The following is a 20,889-nucleotide window of genomic DNA, read 5'->3' as shown; positions in this document are numbered from 1 at the left end:
AGGACTGTCAATAGCCTTGGAGTGCTGACAGGCGCTCAGCTTTTCTCTCTCAATAAGGATGAATTAAAGACTGTTTGTCCTGAAGGGTCTAGAGTCTACAGCCAAATTACAGTACAGAAAGCTGCATTAGAGGTACGTCTAACCCCTCCCATCAAAATGGCGTATAGTAGCTGGTAAACATGAACAATTCTTAGGTTGGTAGGGTTCCCATCTCTAATCATTAGCAGTTAGGATGAGATTTTCAGGGGTCAGATTATCCTACACCTACTGTTAGGGTTCTTATGCCTTCCTCTGGGGCATTGGATGCTGGCCATTATCAGAGGTTAGATGGACTACTGGTCTGATCCAATATGGCAATTCCTATATTCTTCAGACTGTAAAATCAGAGGTGATTCCCCTTCCTTCTGATCTTCATCGCTCATTTTGTCCTTCTCTCCTGTTCTCTGCTACCTTCATCTTCCTCTTCTCCCCATCCTCTAGCACAGTGGTTCTCTACCAGAGGTACGCGTACACCTATGGGTACACAAAAGTCTTCCGGGGGTACATCAACTCATCTAGATATTTGCCTAGTTTTACATCAGGCCACATTACAAGCACTAGCAAAGTCAGAGCAAACTAACATTTCATACAATAACTTGTTTATACTGCTCTATATAGTATACACTGAAATGTAAGTACAATATTTATATCCCAATTGATTTATTTTATAATTATGTGGTAAAAATGAGAAAGTAAGCAATTTTTCAGTAATAGTGTGCTGTGACACTTTTTTGTATTTTTATGTCTGATTTTGTACGCAAGTAGTTTTTAAGTGAGGTGAAATTTGGGAGTACTCAAGACCAGTCAGACTCCTGAATGGAGTACAGTAGTCTGGAAGGTTGAGAGCCACTGCTCTAGCAGGGTTCAGCCATTACAGACTGAAATTCTTCCTTTCTCTGCTCTCCCCACAATGACATTCCACCTACTAGTGGGACAGTGTTTGGAAGGACAAACAGACTGGATGCATTTTGTAGTGATGGTAATGTGTGCTTATAGCCAGCCATTTTGCATAGATAATCAAGAATGTATTCTTTCTTAGAAGGGATCAGTTGAAGATTAAGAAATGTGATAATGGTGGTGAATAAGGGCTATCAGATCACTGTGGAGAATCATGTAATTATTGATTGACATTTGTGTGTGTTTATACACATGCCGTCCCCTCCCCTACTCCCCCATGATTTGTAACTTTATAAAGCTTGACATTTACAACAGCTTTTTGTGACAGAAGACCTCATGAATGAATTTAGATGGGAAATTAGAAGAAGGTTTCTTACCACTAGAGGAGTGAAGTTCTGGAAGAGCCTTCCAATAGGAGTAATGGGGGGCAAACAACCTAACTAGTTTTGAGATGGAGCTTGATAAATTTATGAACAGGTTTACATGATGGGGTTGTCTCCAGTAGCAGGGGACTGGATTCGATGACCCAGGAGGTCCTTAGCAGTCCTGTGTGCTGTGTTCCTGTTTTCAGATGTGCTAAGCATTCCTATCTCAGTTAGAGTTGTGGGTACTCAGCACTTCAGAAAATCAAGGCCAGTGATACCTGTTTCCCTTGGATTGGACTGAGCTGATACCACCAGTTGATTTGGCATAGGAAACCAAACATCCATTGGACAGTAATGATTTCCAATCTCTATCTTCTTCATCTTGTTTGAACTGGCAACCTGGAGGCGAAATGTTCATTTACCAGTCACCAAAGCCATGAATGCCACTACCAATGCTGGCACTGTGGGAGGGAGTCTCAGCAGAGAAGCAAAAAACAGAATGAGCCATGGAGACCAAATATAAACCTGAAACTGGTGAACTGTCCAGTTCAGGGTGGAGGCAAATTAGCTGGGCAGTATGGGCAAGTAGGCACTGTTGCTACTCTGTCATTTTAGTCTTCCACCCTCAATCCAGCACTTGAAAATGGCCACAGCCAAAATGACTATACTGGAAGAATGCCTTGCCCACTGTGTTTGCATGTATTATATTTTTGTGTTTTACTTACTTTGCCTATAGCTTCTATACTTTTATTGGAAAATAACAAACCCCCCCACTCTCAACCACTTGGATGTATATGGGAGGGAATAGGTTACTTAAAATGAATTATACCCACATTTATTTTTACTATGGCTTTTTTAATGTCAATATGTTTTGGAAATTATCCTCTAAGGAAACGTACCCAGTTTTAAAATACAGTAACTCCTCTCTTAACATTGTAGTTATGTTCCTGAAAAATGTGACTTTAAGCGAAACGATGTTAAGCGAATCCAATTTCCCCATAAGAATTAATGTAAATGAGGGGGTTAGGTTTCAGGGAAATTTTTTTTCACCAGATAAAAAAACACACGTGTGCGCGCGCGCACACACACACTCTCCCTCTATATGTTTTAAACAATTTAATACTGTTCACAGCTATGATGATTGTGAAGCTTGGTTGAGGTGGTGAAGTTAGAGGGTGAAAGAGGGAGGGATATTTCCCAGGGAATGTCTTGCTGCTAAATGATGAACTAGCACTCGGCTGAGCCCTCAAGGGTTAACACATTGTTGTTAATGTAGCCTCTCACACAAGGCATCACAAACATGAGGGAGGAGAGACAGCATAGCAGACAGAGACAGACACACACCTTGTGTGTGAGGGGGAGAGAGAGAGATGCACACTGCCCTTTTAAATAAGCTGAGCCACTCTTAAGTGCATTGTCATTTTAAGTGGATCAGGAAGTTGAGACAGCAGCTGCTGCCCCAAGCTCTCTCTGTCTCTCTTCATTTGTGTCCCCTCCCTGCTCTATATGGAGAAGGGGTAAGCAGGGTGCAGGAGTGGGGGGGGCACCTTGACATTAGCCCCCTTTTGCCCCCTGCACAGCAAGCAGGAGTCTCTGGGAGCAGCTCCAAGGCAGAGGGCAGGAGCAGCACATGGCAGTGGCGGGAGGAACAGCTGAACTGCCAGCAATTGATAGCCTTCAATGGATAGCCTGCTGGGCGGCTGCAGCACAGGGAGCTTAAGGGAGCAGGGAGCTGATGGGGGGCCTGCCGGTCCACCCTGGTTCCAAGCCCCCCCCAGCTAGCTGCAACGGGCTGCTCTTCCTGCAAGCAGTGGACAAAGCAGGCGGCCGCCAAACGACTTAGAAGGGAGCATTGCGCAACTTTAAACGAGCATGTTCCCTAATTGATCAGCAACGAAACAACGTTAACCAGGACGACTTTAAGTGACGAGTTACTGTTTCATGTTTATTACACAAGATGATTCAGACACTTGTCGTATGAATAACACAACTGTAGACAGCCACACACCTCACAGTTGTTACAAAGTGGATAGAATACTGGCTTGATGGAGGCAGTCAAGGAAACAGGAGACTTAAACACTGATTTTGAAAGGAATCCCGCTGTTAATAGTTGATGCTGTCAATGGGCATGGTGGTGTCCTATAGGGTATTAAATTAACTGTGGAGATGTACTATGAGCAGATGTGGTCTGTCTTGTTGCATATAGCTAGGAAAATATTCTTGTGCTCAATGGATGTTAATTTGAAAATTAAACATGTCTCAGGTTAGTAAAAGTCTCATTCTCCCTCTGTGTTCTGAGCTTTTTTCGCTCACCTTTGGTTTCTGTTGTTTCTTCATTCTGCAGGAATTTGAGTGGTCAAGGCTTGTCTATTAAGATTATCTGCAAATGTTAATACGCAGGTATTGGAAGTTTAAAAAGGAGGTTGATCTTTGTTGTTGGTTTCTGAAAGGCTTAATTAAAATTCAGTCTCCACCTTATCATTTGACTTTAATTTTAATTTAATAAGTTCAGTCGTTTTTTGGACTATGTGATGCTTTAACCCAGGGGCAGGCAAACTTTTTTGCCTGAGGGCCGCATCGGGTTTCGTAAATTGTATGGAGGGCCAGTTAGGGGAGGGGGTTGTGGCCTGGCCCCCACCTCGTATCTGCCCCCCCTGTGACTCCTGCCCCATCCAACCCCCCTTGTTCCCTGACAGCCCCTCTGGGACTCCTGCCCCATCCACACACCCCTGCTCCCTGTCCCCTGACTGTCCCTGGACTCCCACTGCTCCATCCAACCCCTCCTCTCATTCCTGACTGCCCTCCCCAGAACCCCCGCCCCATCCAACCACCCCTGCTCCCTGTCCCCTGATTGCCCCTGGAACTCCTGCTCCTGACTGCCCCCTGCCGCCCCATCCAACCCCCCCTCCTTTGCTCACACTGAAGGAGCATGTTTTTTTCTGTGCATGTCTGTCCTGCCTCCAAGACCATGTTCTTACTCAAATTGCAGAAAGCAAGTCTGCTTGCAGTTGAATGGCAGTGGCCATTTCTGAAACATTATCTTTACACCAGCTAGCAAAAATGAGCTGTCTTGTTCTTAAAAGATAAAGAAATATGTTATCACTCAAACTGGAAGCAGTTCAAATAATAAAAGTTTATAGAGCCATGTAAAATTGTTAAACCAGTGTAACCCATGAAATACAGATTATCTAAGCTCAATTAACTCATTTTAATAAATGTCTGAATAGCCATTGGGTTATGAGTTTAGCCATACAGATCTAGCTAATATATAGAACAGATTATTAGATTCCATGTACTCTAGATTTTGCATCCTGTGTCTAATGCTTGTGACTTGTGTTTCAGAGGAATTGACTCTTAAGTCAGTGCAGGTACAAATAACATCCCAGGCTGGACTAAGTCTGGACCCACCCAAATTCCTCTCTAGGCTTGTCCAAAGACTGCTCCTTGATCCGGGTCCTCTCTGTGATGCAGGGGCGCTCCTGAATCTGTGCGCCAGGTTCAGGGAACCTGCCTTAATCCACCTCTGTGTAATGGCTAATTCTTCAGTTAAGTGGTGAACTAATGCCCCAAACTTAGGCTACTGTAATTCAGTAGTTGCACCTGTAGGAAAAATAATATGCTAAGTGCAATAATTTAAATGTCTGTTTTGTTTTATCTTCTGCTGAACGTTTTTTGATCAGTCCTCCACCTCTGATTGTGCTGAGAGAACCTCCATTCTCTCCTTTGAATTAAACCAGAATTCAAAAGTAGAAGAGAAAGCATACATTTTTAGGGCTTTCTGTGGCCACTACATAAACATGGTCTAAAGAGAGTGAAAATCAAGGGAAGGAGGGGTTCTGGATTGTTTTTCTCCCTGGAGGGAGATAAATGGTTTCTTACAAAATTTGTTACATTGAATCAACTTTTTTTTCCTATTTGTTTTTAACTTTTTAAAAAGCCTAAAAAATGGAAAGCATAATTGCTGGTCTTGAGCAGCATGCTGTAAAAAGAATGGCTCTCTGCCCAAAGCAAAGTGCCTGGAGTTGAGATCTGGGTTTTGTTCATGGCTTTGCTACAGACTCCTTGAGTGACTTTAGGTAAATCACTTTGAGTTCAACTCTCAGCTGTGCCCATACAAAACTTAAGCGTTGTGGAGAAAGGGGTGCTGATCACAGCTCCCTGGGGCTTTGTGCCCAGCCTCATGCTAACAAATACTTCAATGGGTCAGCTTTAAGGTATGCAGAGCATTGGGCCCAGCAAAAACTAGCCCTGCCCTGCTCGCTCCACTTCCCACACCAGGCAGTGCAACTCCAGCAGAGAAGGCAATGGCTGGAGGTCATGGACCAGGCACAGTAGGCAGCATCCACCTGCTTTATGCTAGTCAGACATTCTCCTCTGCATAGAGAATTTTCCCGGGGTTTCTTCAGACCGCTTATGTTCAGTTTTCACCACTGATGCAATGCAAAATGAACTTAGTGCACCTGAAAATTGTTTGGCCCTTCATCTGCCTGGGTCTCAGTTTCCCTGTCTGTAACATGGGATTAATAACAGTTGCCTCCCTTGCAGGGATGATGTTTGTGTTAATTCCTCTGTTGAAAGCAGTATAGAAGTTCAAAACATTATACTTTTACATTGTCTGTTTTCCTGGTTATCCCCAAAATGGACCATTTGAGGTCCATGTTCCAGTTGATTCCCTTTCACATCTCCCTTAATGGGAACTATGAACATGCCTAAATACAGAAGAATTAGACATCCCACCCTCCACCCAAGTGGAAAATGATGCCTGATTTTTCTAATATGCACATCATGTTGCCCAGCGGTTAGCTCATGCAAAATAGCTTATTGGATAATACGCTGTAATCAGACTAACTTGGCATAAATTGTAAAAAGCTGTAATTAAGAACCAATTGAAGAATTGTTTACCTAGCCTTTGCATAAGGAAACTGTTGCTAGCCTCATATGATGCAGACTTCCTATCAGTGATGAGGAAGGTTAAGATTCTCCTAGTTCTTAAGGTAATTTTGTTACAAAGCTAGATAAATAGTGGGTTTGTATCCAACTGTGTAATCTACTAATCTTCTTCAATGTAATATACAGTGTAGAAGTTTCCAATATAATTAGCATGTGTGCTTGCATGCTAATGACTTCATTCAAATTACCAAATGGTCTATACTCAGAAGAGAAACACAGAGATTTGCTGTAGTTTCTCCATAAATGTAGAATGGTAAGAACATAATTTTTTAACTTCATTGAAATTGCTTTTCAGGCAACGTTATTTGGGTTGGTTAGATAACATGGATCAGTTGTAACCGCACTGTGATAAGTGCTAAATCCATGTGCGAAAATGTTTATTTACCCATTTTACCTGCTGTATAAAGTGGGGCTTCTGTTTAGGTTCCAATCCTGCAGACACTTGTGTGTGTTCAACTTTGCACATATGCATAGACTCATAGACTTTATGGTTTGAAGGGACCATTATGATCATCTAGTCTGATCTGCACATTGCAGGCCACAGAACCTCACCCACCCACTACTGTAATAGACCCATAACCTCTAGTTGAGTTACCAAAAAGTGCTCAAATCACCGTTTAAAAACATCAAGTTACTGAAAATCCACCATTTATACTAGTTTAAACATGCCCCATGCTGCAGAGGAAGGCGAAAAGCCCTCAAGGTTTCTGCCAATTTGATCTGGGAGAAAATGCCTTCCCAACTCCAAATATGGAGATCAGTTAGACCCTGAGCTTGTGGGCAAGACCCATCAGCCAGATACCTGGGAAAGAATTATCTATAATAACTCCAAGCCTTCCCCATCTAGTGTCCCATCACCGGCCATTGGAGATATTTGCTGCTAAAAGTTGCAGATTGGCTACATGCCATTGTAGGCAGTCTCATCACACCATCCTCTCCATAAACGTATCAAGTTCAGTCTTGAAGCCAGTTAGGTTTTTTGCCCCCACTGCTCCCCTTATAAGGCTGTTTCAGAAATTCACTCCTCTGATGGTTAGAGACCTTCATCTTAATTTCAAGCCTAAACTTGTTGATGGCCATTGACTTCAGTGGTACTGTGCATGTAAAATTAAACAGGTTGCAGGATTGAGGCCTTAAGCTCCTAAATAAATTTAGGCAAAAAGGATGAAATCTTGGCCCCTCAAAATCAATGGCAAAACACCTATTGACTTCATTGAGGTCAGGGTTTCATCCCTGAGTACTGAATAGCTTTTGTTGACATCAGTGAGAGCTGAGGATGTTCAGCCGTACTGAAAATCAGGCTGAACTTATTTAGAAGCCTACAACCCTCATTCGGGAAAGCATTTAAGAATATAGATAAGTTCCTCACTGTGTAGGACATCATTTAAGTGCTGTCCTGAATGGGCCACTTTACGTATCAGGGCCTAAATGTGGATTTAAGACCTAATGTTAAGCCGTCTGTCTTATTAAAATCTTGGCTGAAAAGCCTTATCCTGTTGCTAGAACCACAAATTAACTTGTTTTCTCCTTTTCATTTTTAGGCTAACAATGGTAGCTCAGAACTACAGGAAATCATGAGAAGACGACAAGAAAAAATTAGTGCAGCTGCCTCAGATTCAGGAGTGGAATCTTTTGATGAGGGAAGTAGTCACTGAATGTCGTTTCCTTTTAATCCCATTGTCCTTGGCATTATTCCATCAAGCTTTGTTTTAGGAAGCAATGAAGGGGAATGTCTGATTTATTATTATTTTGTAGACATAACTTGTTGCCATAAAGAAACCATGCAACTGGACTTGACAGAAGCACTCGAGAAAACCCTTACACCCAAACATGAGTTTTAGCCTTGTGGAATTAACCATTTCATGCTCTTTGTGGATAATCAGAAACACGTTGCTGCTTTTGATTTATTCCAGTGAAGCTGAGCCAGCAGTAAGACATACTTGGCCTTCAGTAATATGAGAGTTTAAATTCCCTCTGTCGCTGTAGTCTGTGATTCACTCCTTTTGTCTCAGTCTCATGCTCTGAACAGCAGGATGTTCAGATTTATTTAAAAGTTCTTGATGCCAGCAATCAAAGATGAAATGTTTAGAATGCAAACAGCAGTTCAAGCCATCGGAACATAGGCTGAATTTTTCTTGTACCTTGTGCAAGGCGTTTTATTACTAATGAAGCTGTTGATAGCAAGAGAATATATTCTGTACTTTGATTTTATTTCTGTTTCACTGGTTATGAACCATACTATTACACAGGAATAAATAGAAAACATTAACACACAAGTCAGCTTACAAAGGTGGTCAGACCTGCTTTTGATAGCCATAACGGTATTCACAGTATTTTTTTAAAATAGACTTGCATTTTTGTTGGTAACTAAACTAGTCAAAAGGAAAATGTAATCTAGACTCTTTTTGTGTGTGTTGATCCTAAATGTCAAATTTTCTGTATGTTAAAAAAAAAAAAAAAAAAAGTTCATTTATAAATTTAATCTTTTGAAATATTATTGATTCCAGGGCAGGGAAAAACACTTTCCAGCAAATGTTATTTTTGAAAACACAATTTTTGTCACAAAATGTTCTATTGTTTCACATGTATAAAGACTGACACGTCATTTAGAAAGATTTCATCATCTAGTTTCATTAATTTTCATAGTGCCTTTTTCACATGATTCAGCTGAAAGTCTGCAATAAACAGTGTTTGATGTATGTTAAATAGTTGTATCTTTGTTGTTACAAACAGGGAGTTGAGGCTAGGAACCATTCCGGATTTTGTGCTTAGAGTATGTTCTTTATATACATACTAGAAAAATAAATAGTTTTTTGTAATCAGTGCTCCATTTTTCATAGCATGATAAGCCCACATCCTAATAATGCCATTCATCCCAAAGTACCTTTATAAATGCTTTTGCTGTGTGTGTATTAAATGTAAATAGTATCTACGCTTGTCACTCAAATGCAGTCATCTTCAAGAATGGAGAACACAAGGTATTGGGGGAATGTCCCTGAATGGCTGCACAAAACTATTTTATGCAGGCAAAGTCTTTGTCATTTAGCATTATAGCATAGAACTAGCATCCTGTCTTAGCACAATGAGTCACCTTGACCAGGTCGCTAAACACAAACCCTTGTGTGTTTTTAACTCAACACACTGACGGTACCCCAGTCTTCTACAATAGTGCAGGTTTCCTGGTCTTAGTCCAAGAAATGTCATCCTAGTGTAGGTGTTCTCTTGTGGGCAATGAATGACTGACAAAATACTCTTGCACCTTGCTTTATTTTACATCAAACACAAAGCTTTCAGCAGATAAGAGCAGTAAAATTTTTAGGTCGGTCTTTGGAAACTGAAGAATGCTCACTACTGTAAAATGGCACAGAACAGTTATATCCTCATTGATGGCAGTCACGAGTTTACGTTTAGATTTCATATCCTTCCTCAGATTTATTTGATCACTTATGGACTGATTCACTTTTGGCCAATTGGAAATGTCTACTGTGAGAGAGCAGGAACACTGTTCTGGGTGCTGAGTCTATGGCTACACTACAGTAAAACACCTGCAGCTGGCTCCTGTCAGCTGACCAGGAGCTGGCCTGCAGGCTGTACAATTGCAGTATCGATGTTTGGCTTCAGGCTGGAGCCCTCCCCTCTTCAGTCTCAGAGCCCAAGGTCCAGTCACAGCCTGAACATCTACACTGCAATTTTATAGCCCAAGTGAGCTGACATGGCCCTGCTGCATGTTTTAGTGCACTGAAGACATACTCAGAGAGGAAAGGAATAAGCTGCATAATTCTCCTTTTACTATGGTGGCTGCTTATAGGTTGGAAGGAGGCCACAACAATGATGTCTATGGAAATACTTGAGGAAAAAATCATCCTCATGCTGTTTAGGGGACAAGAAATGAGCAAACTGAATAGCTGATGCCCACACAATTGCAAGCTGTAATTGTATGGCATTATCTATGCTAAATTAAAGTGCCCATGTGTTCTCTGCGTATCAGACTGAAAGCTGCATTGCATTTAGGGAAGTATCTGCTTTTGCTAAAATTACTCTGAAGATGTAAAAGTTCTCTGGGGACTTGCCCACTTAACAGCTGACTGTCACTTCTGCTCACTTTGCCCTAGAGAGAGCGAGGCAAAAGAAAACCACTTTGGAACTTCACAGTGAGTTCATCGTGTTCACACAGTAAAAGAGGTTACCCAGTGTTTCTCAGCTGAAATGTTAAACAGCCCTTGGCTCAGGCAAAGTGGTGATTTATAACAGATTTATGTTTTTATTGTAATGGTGCTCTGGAGAATTTAGACTCCAGTCTTTAATTTTAGGGACAAATCATAGATGCAGGCTGCACAGTAGCAGTATACATTGAAAACACTGATTTGTTAGACAAACTCAAGGCAGGAAAACACTGAAGTATGCGCTGGCCTTCCTTTGCTTTCAGTGGGAATTAAGCACATGCTTGAAAGTTAAGGAGGTTCATTTGCTGACCAGGGCTGACCTTAGGTACATGCTTTAAGGACTTTTCTGGATTGAGGCCTCAATGCTTTTAAGATGACAGGAAGGAAGCCAAGAAAAACAAACATGACTGGTGTAAGTACTTGTAAACAGGCAGCCCTGTCTTTGGAAAAGTGTTCTTTTGTGAGAAACAAAGGCAAATTGTCATTTCAGAGGGATGTTTGTGAACAAGCAACTGGTTTTCAACTTGCCTGCATGTACAGCCATATTGAAACAAGTAGCACTGGACTTTGCTCAGGAGTAAGGCCAACAGCATAACAGGTCGATAAAGAAAATATTGGTCTGGCAAGTTACCAAGGTTGCTATTGAACAGTTGATTGGTGCCTGCTGAGTTTGAATGAGGGGAGCAAATCAGGCCCACCTTTCCCCGGGGCATGCGTGTTTATGTATGCAGTGCACATAGTAGGGTTGTGTGTATGTACAGTACATGAGGAAGGCCCCAATGTGTGTCTGTTTAAGCTATCAAGTATGTGTTTGCCTGCTTATGGGTGCTCAATGTTTATTTGATGCCCTATTCATCAATTTCTCTAAATCATCCAAATTCTATGGATGGGTAATAGTTGCTCCATTTATGTTATACTACTGCTGCAGCAGGAGACCATCAACATTAGCAGGGTATAGCCCTTGTGTTGCTATTTCTCATGAGTGGTGGTGCAGGTTTTATCTTTTTTTCTTTGTAAGCTGCAATTCCTTAAATGCTGATGGCTGTCAGAATGTGGGCCAAAAGAACTTGACTGTATCTAGACTACAGCATTTGCACAATGTAGAAACAACAGTGAAGCTGCTAAAAGTAACCATGGGAGGTTGGGTGAATGAGAGTTTGTTTTCACACAGGCACCATTAAAACTTCTATAGGAGGGACTGTTAAGGCTTATTTGGGTTGGTGGGTTGATTGATTTGGGAAAGGAGGTCAAACACAAGATGAAGCACTATTCATCAAATTCGTAAAGTTCAAATAGTTTTGTAGTATATACAGTGATGATTTGAATTGAAACTGAGTAACTTTGAACCTGCTGTTCCTTTCTTAATTAAAAACTGGGGCACCACAAGGGACATAAGCCAAAAATCAGCACTTGCACATGGTCTGAAGCAGAAATTCGTTGTATCTTCTAAGACTTAAATTAGGAAAAAGCCATGACAACTTAATCTGCTCTAAGTAGTGTGGCAAGGTTAAGGAATTGTTTCCCACCCCTAGGCCCCCTTAGGTTTGGGCATCACTGAGCTAGCTGGTAAAGTACTGTCTGTGTTTAGTATGGCTAACATAGCTCCCTCTCTGGTTCTGGAACACAGCCAGTCAATTTATGGTGCTTCTGAGATAGGTCTGGTACAGAACCCTGGGGGCAGTGTATGGGAAGTACAGCACTGCCAATATAGATCCTCTACATCAGTACTAAAGTGATCTGAACCCAAATCAAACAATTTACCAGTTTTCTTTACAACATTGCAGGTTTGAAAATCTCTCTCAAAAACACAATGAGTTGAGAGTTGCTCCAGGCTTGATTTACGATAGGAACCCAAACCACATTTGTTTTTCTTTAACGTGTATCTCATCATGTGTTCAGCTTAATTTTTCAGTCAAAGGTTTTGAACCAAAATCACAGTTTTGCACTATATATTGTCACCAACTGTATATTTAATGAGCTTTGTGAAAGATACCTCTGATTCTATTAGTCTTCTGGTAGCTGTATTTGGCTTATCTTTAAGTTTGAAACAGTCAATTCAAACTTTAGTGTTTATAAAACAATGTAAGTTTTATATTCACCACTTGACTCTGCTAGAAGTGACTGTGCCCTTAACACGTCACAATAGGCCCATCCCTTGAGCTGGGGCAGGCTCCTGTTCACGGGAGGGAGGGAAAGAACCTTCTACCCTCTGCTAAACTCCAGAGATTGCATGAGACAACATCTTTGGAAAAGTGCAGTCTGCCCTGCAAGGAAGATAGTTGGACATGGCTCCCCTCCCTGTGGTAGCTGAACACTGGCTTTTCTCAGATTCACCTCAGTGAGGCCCTAGTGCCTGATAATGGAGCACCCTACATTGGAATGACAACTTTTCTGAGGCTGAGAGGGAAGAACAGGGTATCAGAAGCCTCCATAATGTTTACCACCATCTTGCACGTAACAAAAATGGGAGGCAGCTTGTAGGAAGACTAGCATGACCATTTCTAACCTGTACTAATTACCAAAAAGAAAATATCAGGTCAACCTTTTACTCTAAATACCTCTTTGGCTTTCATAAAAACCTCTGCTTAAATCAAGCAGGTGTGGAGCCTGTACTATTTGCAGAAATGGTGGTGATTGGTTAATTATGGGGTGTAGTCTACAGTCATATCCTGTCCAGTCTGTGGTTGTTATAACATCCATCTTTGCTGTGATGCTTTAGATTCTCCATTTTGAAACAGATTAATTCATTCTAGAGAATCAGTGGGCAATGGACAGCGACAGCAAAAAAATGAATAAAACAGCCACAATGTTTGATTTGACCAGTGTAATTTGTGCCATTCAACCTCACACAGCTCTGGCCTCAAAGTCTATTCTACAACCTCACATAAGCTAGGCCTAAAACAGATACTTTATACACATTACTGCTCTGATTGAAACTTTAACGCTTCCAGCAGAATGAAATGACCACACTTGTTTTCCTCCCATTGATTGTAAAGCTATGCCTAGTGTGTATGGTATATAGGTGTATACTGAAACTACTACACTGATGATCTATTTCTAATATGTGCATGGACCATAACTCTAGTTTACAGGATGTTCGTCCTACTCAACTTTAGAGTCAAGAGGAGGCTGTGCCAAACACCCCTGTACTTTGTGACGGAGTGGAAGCTGCAATCCAAACCTGGATCCTAACTTTGACACCAGCCCCATCTCCAATGAGACAACTGAAAATCCAAGTATTGGGTGTTTGAACTTCACTAGGAGATGGGGGGAAAGCTGACTGCTACAGAGGAGCACGTGGATCGGACAGAGACTTCTCGTAGAGGAGAGTCTATAACCTAGAGAATCTGTATCAATAGTCAGGAGCAGAGGATAATGTAAGGGCCAGATGAGAAACATTCACATAAAGAAGCGGACACATCAGAAAATGGCAGATAAATAAACAGTGACAAGTTTTTAAAGTGCGTGTACACAAATGCTAGAAGTCTAAATAAGACGGGTGAACTAGGATGCCTCGTGATAAAGGAGGATATTGATATAATAGGCATCACAGAAACTTGGTGGACTGAGGACAATCAATGGGACACAATGATTCCGGGGTACAAAATATATCAGAAGGACAGAACAGGTGATGCGGGGGGTGGCACTATATGTGAAAGAAAATGTAGACTCAAATGAAGTAAAAATCTTAAGTGAATCCACATGTTCCATAGAATCTCTATGGATAGTAATTTCATGCTCTAATAAGAATATAACATTAGGGATCTATTATTGACCACCTGACCAGGACAGTGATAGTGATGATGAAATGCTAAGGGAAATTAGAGAGGCTATCAAAATTAACTCAATAATAGTGGGGGATTTCTAATTATCCCCATATTGACTGGGAACATGTCACCTTGGGAGGAAATGCAGCCACAAAATTTCTCGATACTTTGACTGCTTCTTGGAGCAGCTGGTACAGGAACCTTCCAGGGGAGAGGTAACTCTCTATTTAGTCCTGAGTAGAACGCAGGAGCTGGTCCAAGAGGTAACTATAACAGGACCGCTTGGAAATAGTGACAATAATATAACAATGTTTAACATCCCTGTGGTGGGAGGAACATCTCAACACTGTTGCATTTAATTTTAAAAAGGGGAACTATGCAAAAATGAGGGGGTTAGAAATTAAAAGGTACAGTGACTAAAGTGAAATCGCTGCAAGCTGCATAGATGCTTTTTTAAAGACACCATAATAGAGGCCCAACTTCAATATATACCCCACATTAAGAAACACAGTAAAAGAGCCACCGTGGCTTAACAACCATGTAAAAGAAGCAGTGAGAGATAGAAAGGCATCTTTTAAAAAGTGGAAGTCAAAATCCTAGTGAGGTAAATAGAAAGGAGCATAAATACTGCCAAATTAAGTGTAAAAAGAAAAGCCAAAGAGGAGTTTGAAGAACGGCTAGCCAAAAACTCAAAAAGGTAATAAAATGTTTTTTGAGTACAGCAGAAGCAGGAAGCCTGCCAAACAACCAGTGGGGCCCCTGGATGATCGAGATACAAAAGGAGCGCTTAAAGACGATAAACTAAATGGATTCTTTGCTTCAGTCTTCACGGCTGAGGATGTTAGGGAGATTCCCAAACCTGAGCCAGCTTCTGTAGGTGACAAATCTGAGGAACTGTCACAGATTGAAGTGTCACTAGAGGAGGTTTTGGAATTAATTGATAAACAAGTCACTGGGACCAGATGGCATTCACCCAAGAGTTCTAAAAGAACTCGAATGTGAAGTTGTGGAACTATTAACTATGGTGTATAACCTGTCCTTTAAATTGGTTTCTGTACCCAGTGACTGGACGATAGCTAATGTAACGCCAATATTATTTAAAAAGAGCTCTAGAGGTGATCCCAACAATTATAGACCAGTAAGGCTAACGTCAGTACTGGGCAAATTAGTTGAAACAATAGTAAAGAATAAAGTTGTCAGACACATAGAAGAACATAAATTGTTGGGCAAAAGTCAACATGGTTTCTGTAAAGGGAAATCATGTCCTACTAATCTATTCGAGTTCTTTGAAGAGGTCAACAAACATGTGGACAAGGGGGATCCAGTGGACATAGTGTACTTAGATGTCCAGAAAGCCTTTGACAAGGTCCCTCACCAAAGGCTCTTACGTAAATTAAGCTGTCATGGGATAAAAGGGAAGGTCCTTTCATGGATTGAGAACTGGTTAGAAGACAGGGAACAAACGGTAGGAATTAATGGTAAATGCTCAGAATGGAGAGGGGTAACTAGTAGTGTTCCCCAAGGGTCAGTCCTAAAACCAATTCTTTTCAAATTATTCATAAATGACCTAGAGAAAGGGGTGAACAGTGAGGTGGCAACGTTTGCAGATGATACTAAACTACTCAAGATAGTTAAGACCAAAGCAGATTGTGAAGAACTTCAAAAAGATCTCACAAAACTAAGTGATTGGGCAACAAAATGGCAAATGAAATTTAATGTGGATAAATGTAAAGTAATGCACAGTGGAAAAAATAACCCCAACTATACATACAATATGATGGGGGCTAATTTAGCTACAATGAATCAGAAAAAAGATCTTGGAGTTATCGTGGATAGTTCTCTGAAGACGTCCATGCAGGGTGCAGAGGCAGTCAAAAAAGCAAACAGGATGTTAGGCATAATTAAAAAGGGGATAGAGAATAAGACTGAGAATATATTATTGCCCCTATATAAATCGATGGTACGCCCACATCTTGAATATGGCGTACAGATATGGTCTCATCTCAAAAAAGATATACTGGCACTAGAAGTGGTTCAGAGAAGGGCAACTAAAATGATTAGGGGTTTGGAAAGGGAGCCCATATGAGGAGAGATTAAACAGTCTAGGACTTTTCAGCTTGGAAAAGAGGAGACCAAGGGGGGGAGGGACGGAATATGATAGAGGTATATAAAATCATGAGTGATGTGGAGAAAGTAGATAAGGAAAAGTTATTTACTTAGTTCCATAATACAAGAACTAGGGGACACCAAATGAAATGAATGGGCAGCAGGTTTAAAACAAATAAAAAGAAGATCTTCACACAGTGCACAGTCAACTTGTGGAACTCCTTGCCTGAGGAGGTTGTGAAGGCTAGGACTATAACAGCATTTAAGAGAGAACTGGATAAATTCATGGAGGTTAAGTCCATTAATGGCTATTAGCCAGGATGGGTGAGGAATGGTGTCCCTAGCCTCTGTTTGTCAGAGGGTGGAGATGGATGGCAGGAGAGAGATCACTTGATCATTACCTGTTAGGTTCACTCCCTCTGGGGCATCTGGCATTGGCCACTGTCGGTAAACAGGATACTGGGCTGGATGGAACTTTGGTCTGACCCAGTATGGCTGTTCTTATGTTCTTAGATATGACTGTTGCAGATTAGGCCCAGGCCCAGGTAATGTGTCCTAGGTAGGCACAGGAAGGCTTGAAATACATACAGAAATACAGACTGTGGCAAGGGCTGCCTGGCTCTGGGGATTTTAGTACTACTTTATGATTCTGAATTAGGCTTAGGTGAAGAGAGACTGTCTGTCTTCTGGGTGGCCTTTGTGCAATAGCCACCCTAGAGAAAATGGCACCCTTGTTATTTGTGGCACAGAGGTGAGCCCTCCAGCTCAAGGTTGAGGCACATTGGTGGGGCAGTAGAAGAAGTTTGCATGGTTGTAGCCTGAGCAGTTACCAGTTCTGTCCATGAAGACAGGATTTCGGTCTCCAGGACTATCAAGCTGGGTATTTAATGCTGGTGCAAGAGGCCAATTTAAAAAAAAATGGTGGTTGCATTCCAGCTCTGAACTGAGTGGCATCACCCTACAAGTGATACAGAAGTGGAGACTGAACTAACTTGTTGGCCCATAGAGGTGATCCGTCCATGACAGGATGGAGAGACATGGGTAGGAAATATGGGATGGGGGGAGGAGGAAGTAGAGCTGCTGCTACCCATTCAGTGATCAGAGGGTGTAGCTTTCAGTGGGTCTGGAACCCTTTCACAAGTACCCAATTTACTTTTGGAGAGGGGAATAGATCTATGCCAATATAGTATTCAAAAAGATGGTCCTAAATTCTCAGGCCTTTGAACAGTTGCTGAGCTGTGGTGCACAGATACAAGGGTAGAGAGATCCCAGGTGGGAAAAGCAGCAGCCTTGCTCGCAGTGTCATTTTCACAGATAAGCAATCCAATGTGTTTACTTTCAGTTCACAGTTTTGTTTTTTTACATTGAGTACCATTGCCTCTAACTTCCAATGAGGTGACACAAAGCAACAGATTACAAAAATGCCATCAACATCCACTCTGAAAGCATCCATGTCACAATACACAACGATGTACCGGAATTATACAAAGCCAAAAGAAATATAACATATCCTAAATATGCTGACTAGAAATAAAACTGATAGCCAAAAAACCCAAACAAACAACAAAAAACCCAACCCCAAAGTCCCTGCAGGAATCAGTACCGATGCTTTGACAACATCCTGGTAACGAACCCATAAAATTTCCTTAACATGCCAAAACCCTCATTTCCACATCTCCATGAATTCCCAGCTCACCAGAGAGGTGATGCTGCATTCATTACAGCAACTATTTTTTTTCTCAACATGAATCAGCTTCATATTTTTACACAGGGCTAATATATTTTAGAAAATAATAATAATTAAAAAAACAAAAACAAATCAAGAGTTTAGGCACCATAGACTGCTAAATGCTACAGCAAGAGAGTCTAAAGGTACTCCAAACTCTTCTGCACTTTCATTAGCTTCAATCTTTTTAAAAAAAAAAAATTGTCAGTGATGGGGGCATTACCGAAAAGAGTAACGAGAGGAACAATCCTGCTGTTTAATTAGGAGGAGCACAATCGAGAACCAGACCAACAGAAGTTTTCTAATGTAGGTCTTCTACGCTAGCCTTGAGCTATATTGTTTGGATTTTAGGAGAGTTACTAAAGCTCCCTGGGTACTGTATTCTCCCTACTCCACTGAAGCACAGAACCACTGTGCTGCCGTAAACATAGTCAAATCCATTTCCTCTTCACAAAATCCACAATCCTTCATGTTTGTACATGCCTCGTATTCACTAGTGAGGTATTATTAGATACTAACAATGCCTGTTCTCTTATGGACTTAAGCACAGACCAGTGGAACATGAAGAAAGCTCTTCTTCATTCAGATTCAGCCGTTAAAAAAATATTGCACTTGCTTTTTACCTTAAGCCCAATCTGCACAGAAAAACTTAAAACAAAAAACAAAAACAAAACAAAAACCCCAACCTTTCAGGAGTACTGTATTTTATGCACATATAGTATCTTTTCCATCCTGTTGTTTTAGTTGAATTTGGTCCAGTATTTAAAAAATGTCCAGAAATTAAACAGTCCAAGACACTGCAGGCTCTTTAAGGCTAAGTCTCCCCAGTGCTTCTAAAATTTAAAGTATCTTTCTTTTATTGTCCATATACTGCAAAGCAGTGGCCTTCCATGGCAAAACAGCTAGCAGTTCAAACAAACAAAAAAACAATAAAAAAAAATCTGAAGCAAGGGAAGATGGGTGTACTTCATGGTCTCACCTGGAAGAAAACAAAGCAAATGGATCCTGTTTGAAAATGATACACAACATTTGCCATTTAGTTTTAGTTTTACCCAAAGCTCTGTATAGGAAGGGAGGGAACAAAAAACCAGGACAGGCAATATGTTGAAAACTCACAAGTGATATTGGGTGCAAAACTTGATAAACCTTAATGGGGCCTGATTTTCAGAAAGTGTTCAGCAACTCCCTTTTATAAATCAAGTTAGGCACCTAAAAATAGAGGTACCCAAAATCACTAGTCACTTTTCATAATATTGGCCATGGTTTCTATTCCTGGATTATTAATTATTTGTAGGCATGCATGTTTAAGAGAATCCCAGCTTCTCCCCTCCACCCCCCAGTTCAGTTGGAAACACAATTTAAAGAAAAATACACTGGGGACAAGAGTCTGGCTGACTTGACAGGAGCAATGGAAGGAGAGAAAAAGGAACAATTTGGGGAGTAGAGGGGGAGGCAGGGTTCAAAGTTTGTATGATGAATTGTATAATCAAACAAACACTTACATAGCACAGGCTAGCCATATAGCTCAACGTGCTTTACAAGGTATCATTAACTCAGTTTTACCGATGGGGAAATTGAGGCATGCAGTTGCTAACTGATGCACCTAAGAATGCAAAGTGAATCAATGGCAGTGCTGGGAAAAGAACCCCAGCATTTTGAGTCCGTGGGCCATACTGCCTGGCAGCGGTTTGACAGCACATTTTGGTTTTGTAATTGTTTTGCCTGTTGCACTTAAAAAAAGTACTTAAGATGTCTGTATTAACCATTAAGTTGCTCAGTGTTAGTGCTGGTAGCAACTTCGGACTGCTTCCCTAGCAGGTTCGCAAGTTCCTGAGCTTTTACTCTTGCTGCCAGCTGTCTCTGCAGCAGCCTGGGTGCTGGGATAAGGAAACCACAGGGAGGGGGAGGGGTTCAGATGGCCATGATAATTTGGCAGTTGGTAGATGACCAGTGATTGAACACACACTTGTGAGTGACTGATGACAACCCCTCATAACTTTTTGATTTTTAATTTCTCCTTTAACCTTAAGAAAGTGCAGCAACCTCATCAGGATGATTTATGTGAAAAGCCGGGAGAGGGTTTTATTCAGCTTGTTTTTTTTTTTAATTAAATGATTGGTGAGCCAAAAAGGTCTGAAAATGCTAAGAAACATGAGATTTATCATTCCATGATGATGCAAACAGCTAAAGGGATTTCCCTCTCATTCTCTGCACACACTACCCCCACCACCACTGAGGCACAGGGGGAAGGGAGGGGACAGGAGATCAGGCATGGAAAGCTTCAACCCTAAGGTAGAATTCTGGGGAGTATGGGAAAAGGTAGAATGAAGATCCTGATGTAAAACATTAATTCCATCAGTTGCTACCAGACAACTGGGATTATAATCGTGAGCAGCGCTGAAAGGGTGGCGCTGTCATACGTACCACCTGTGATTCTGAACTAGGACTTGCTGACATTCTCATATATGACATCACTGATGCAGAATTGCTGTTTCTTCTTTAGCCACATCAATTGCACACACTGGTGAATAAAAATGTATTGTTCCTGGGAGAAAAGACCAAACATATATATTTTTGCACCTAATATAGCTTGGTAAACCTGGTCAATAAAGTAACATTGATAATCGTCTGCACGCAGATTCTTAAATAATATCTGTAGTTATTAGTAGGCTGCCTGCATATCTGTGACCCCATTCAAGAAATTAGAGTATACAATACCCGTGGAAGCATAAAGCTCATCAGAACTGCCCGTGTCACTATTATTGACTCTTCTTAATTAACTGAATAATTAATAGACTGTAGTGCTGTTGACTGAATTTATGACACCGGGAGAATGGTGCTGTCTGCTAATGGGAATCATGAAGTATGTAAGGCAA

At 41.2% G+C, this 20,889-nt stretch overlaps 2 protein-coding genes across 13 annotated transcripts in view; one reads left to right on the top strand and one right to left on the bottom strand.

Annotated features, from left to right (window-relative positions):
* Positions 1-8,695, top strand: part of EPS8 (epidermal growth factor receptor pathway substrate 8) — a 212,708-nt gene extending 204,013 nt beyond the window's left edge. For all 9 annotated transcript variants that reach the window (XM_044992386.1, XM_044992416.1, XM_044992406.1 and 6 more), the window contains 2 exons: positions 3-132; positions 7,793-8,695. In XM_044992386.1, coding sequence (XP_044848321.1) covers positions 3-132; positions 7,793-7,906 — 244 coding nt within the window. In that variant the 3' untranslated portion in view covers positions 7,907-8,695. The remainder of the gene's footprint in view (positions 1-2; positions 133-7,792) is intronic.
* Positions 8,696-18,205: 9,510 nt separating this feature from the next.
* PTPRO (protein tyrosine phosphatase receptor type O) overlaps positions 18,206-20,889 on the bottom strand; it is a 210,472-nt gene continuing 207,788 nt past the window's right edge. For all 4 annotated transcript variants that reach the window (XM_045002313.1, XM_045002315.1, XM_045002316.1 and 1 more), the window contains 2 exons: positions 20,438-20,558; positions 18,206-18,992 (listed from right to left, as the gene is read on the bottom strand). In XM_045002313.1, coding sequence (XP_044858248.1) covers positions 20,454-20,558 — 105 coding nt within the window. In that variant the 3' untranslated portion in view covers positions 18,206-18,992; positions 20,438-20,453. The remainder of the gene's footprint in view (positions 18,993-20,437; positions 20,559-20,889) is intronic.

Source organism: Mauremys mutica, chromosome 1, assembly GCF_020497125.1.
Source record: "Mauremys mutica isolate MM-2020 ecotype Southern chromosome 1, ASM2049712v1, whole genome shotgun sequence".
NCBI lineage: Eukaryota > Metazoa > Chordata > Testudines > Geoemydidae > Mauremys > Mauremys mutica.
Note: the sequence above shows the minus strand (reverse complement) of the source record. Positions and strands in the feature narration are given on the sequence as shown.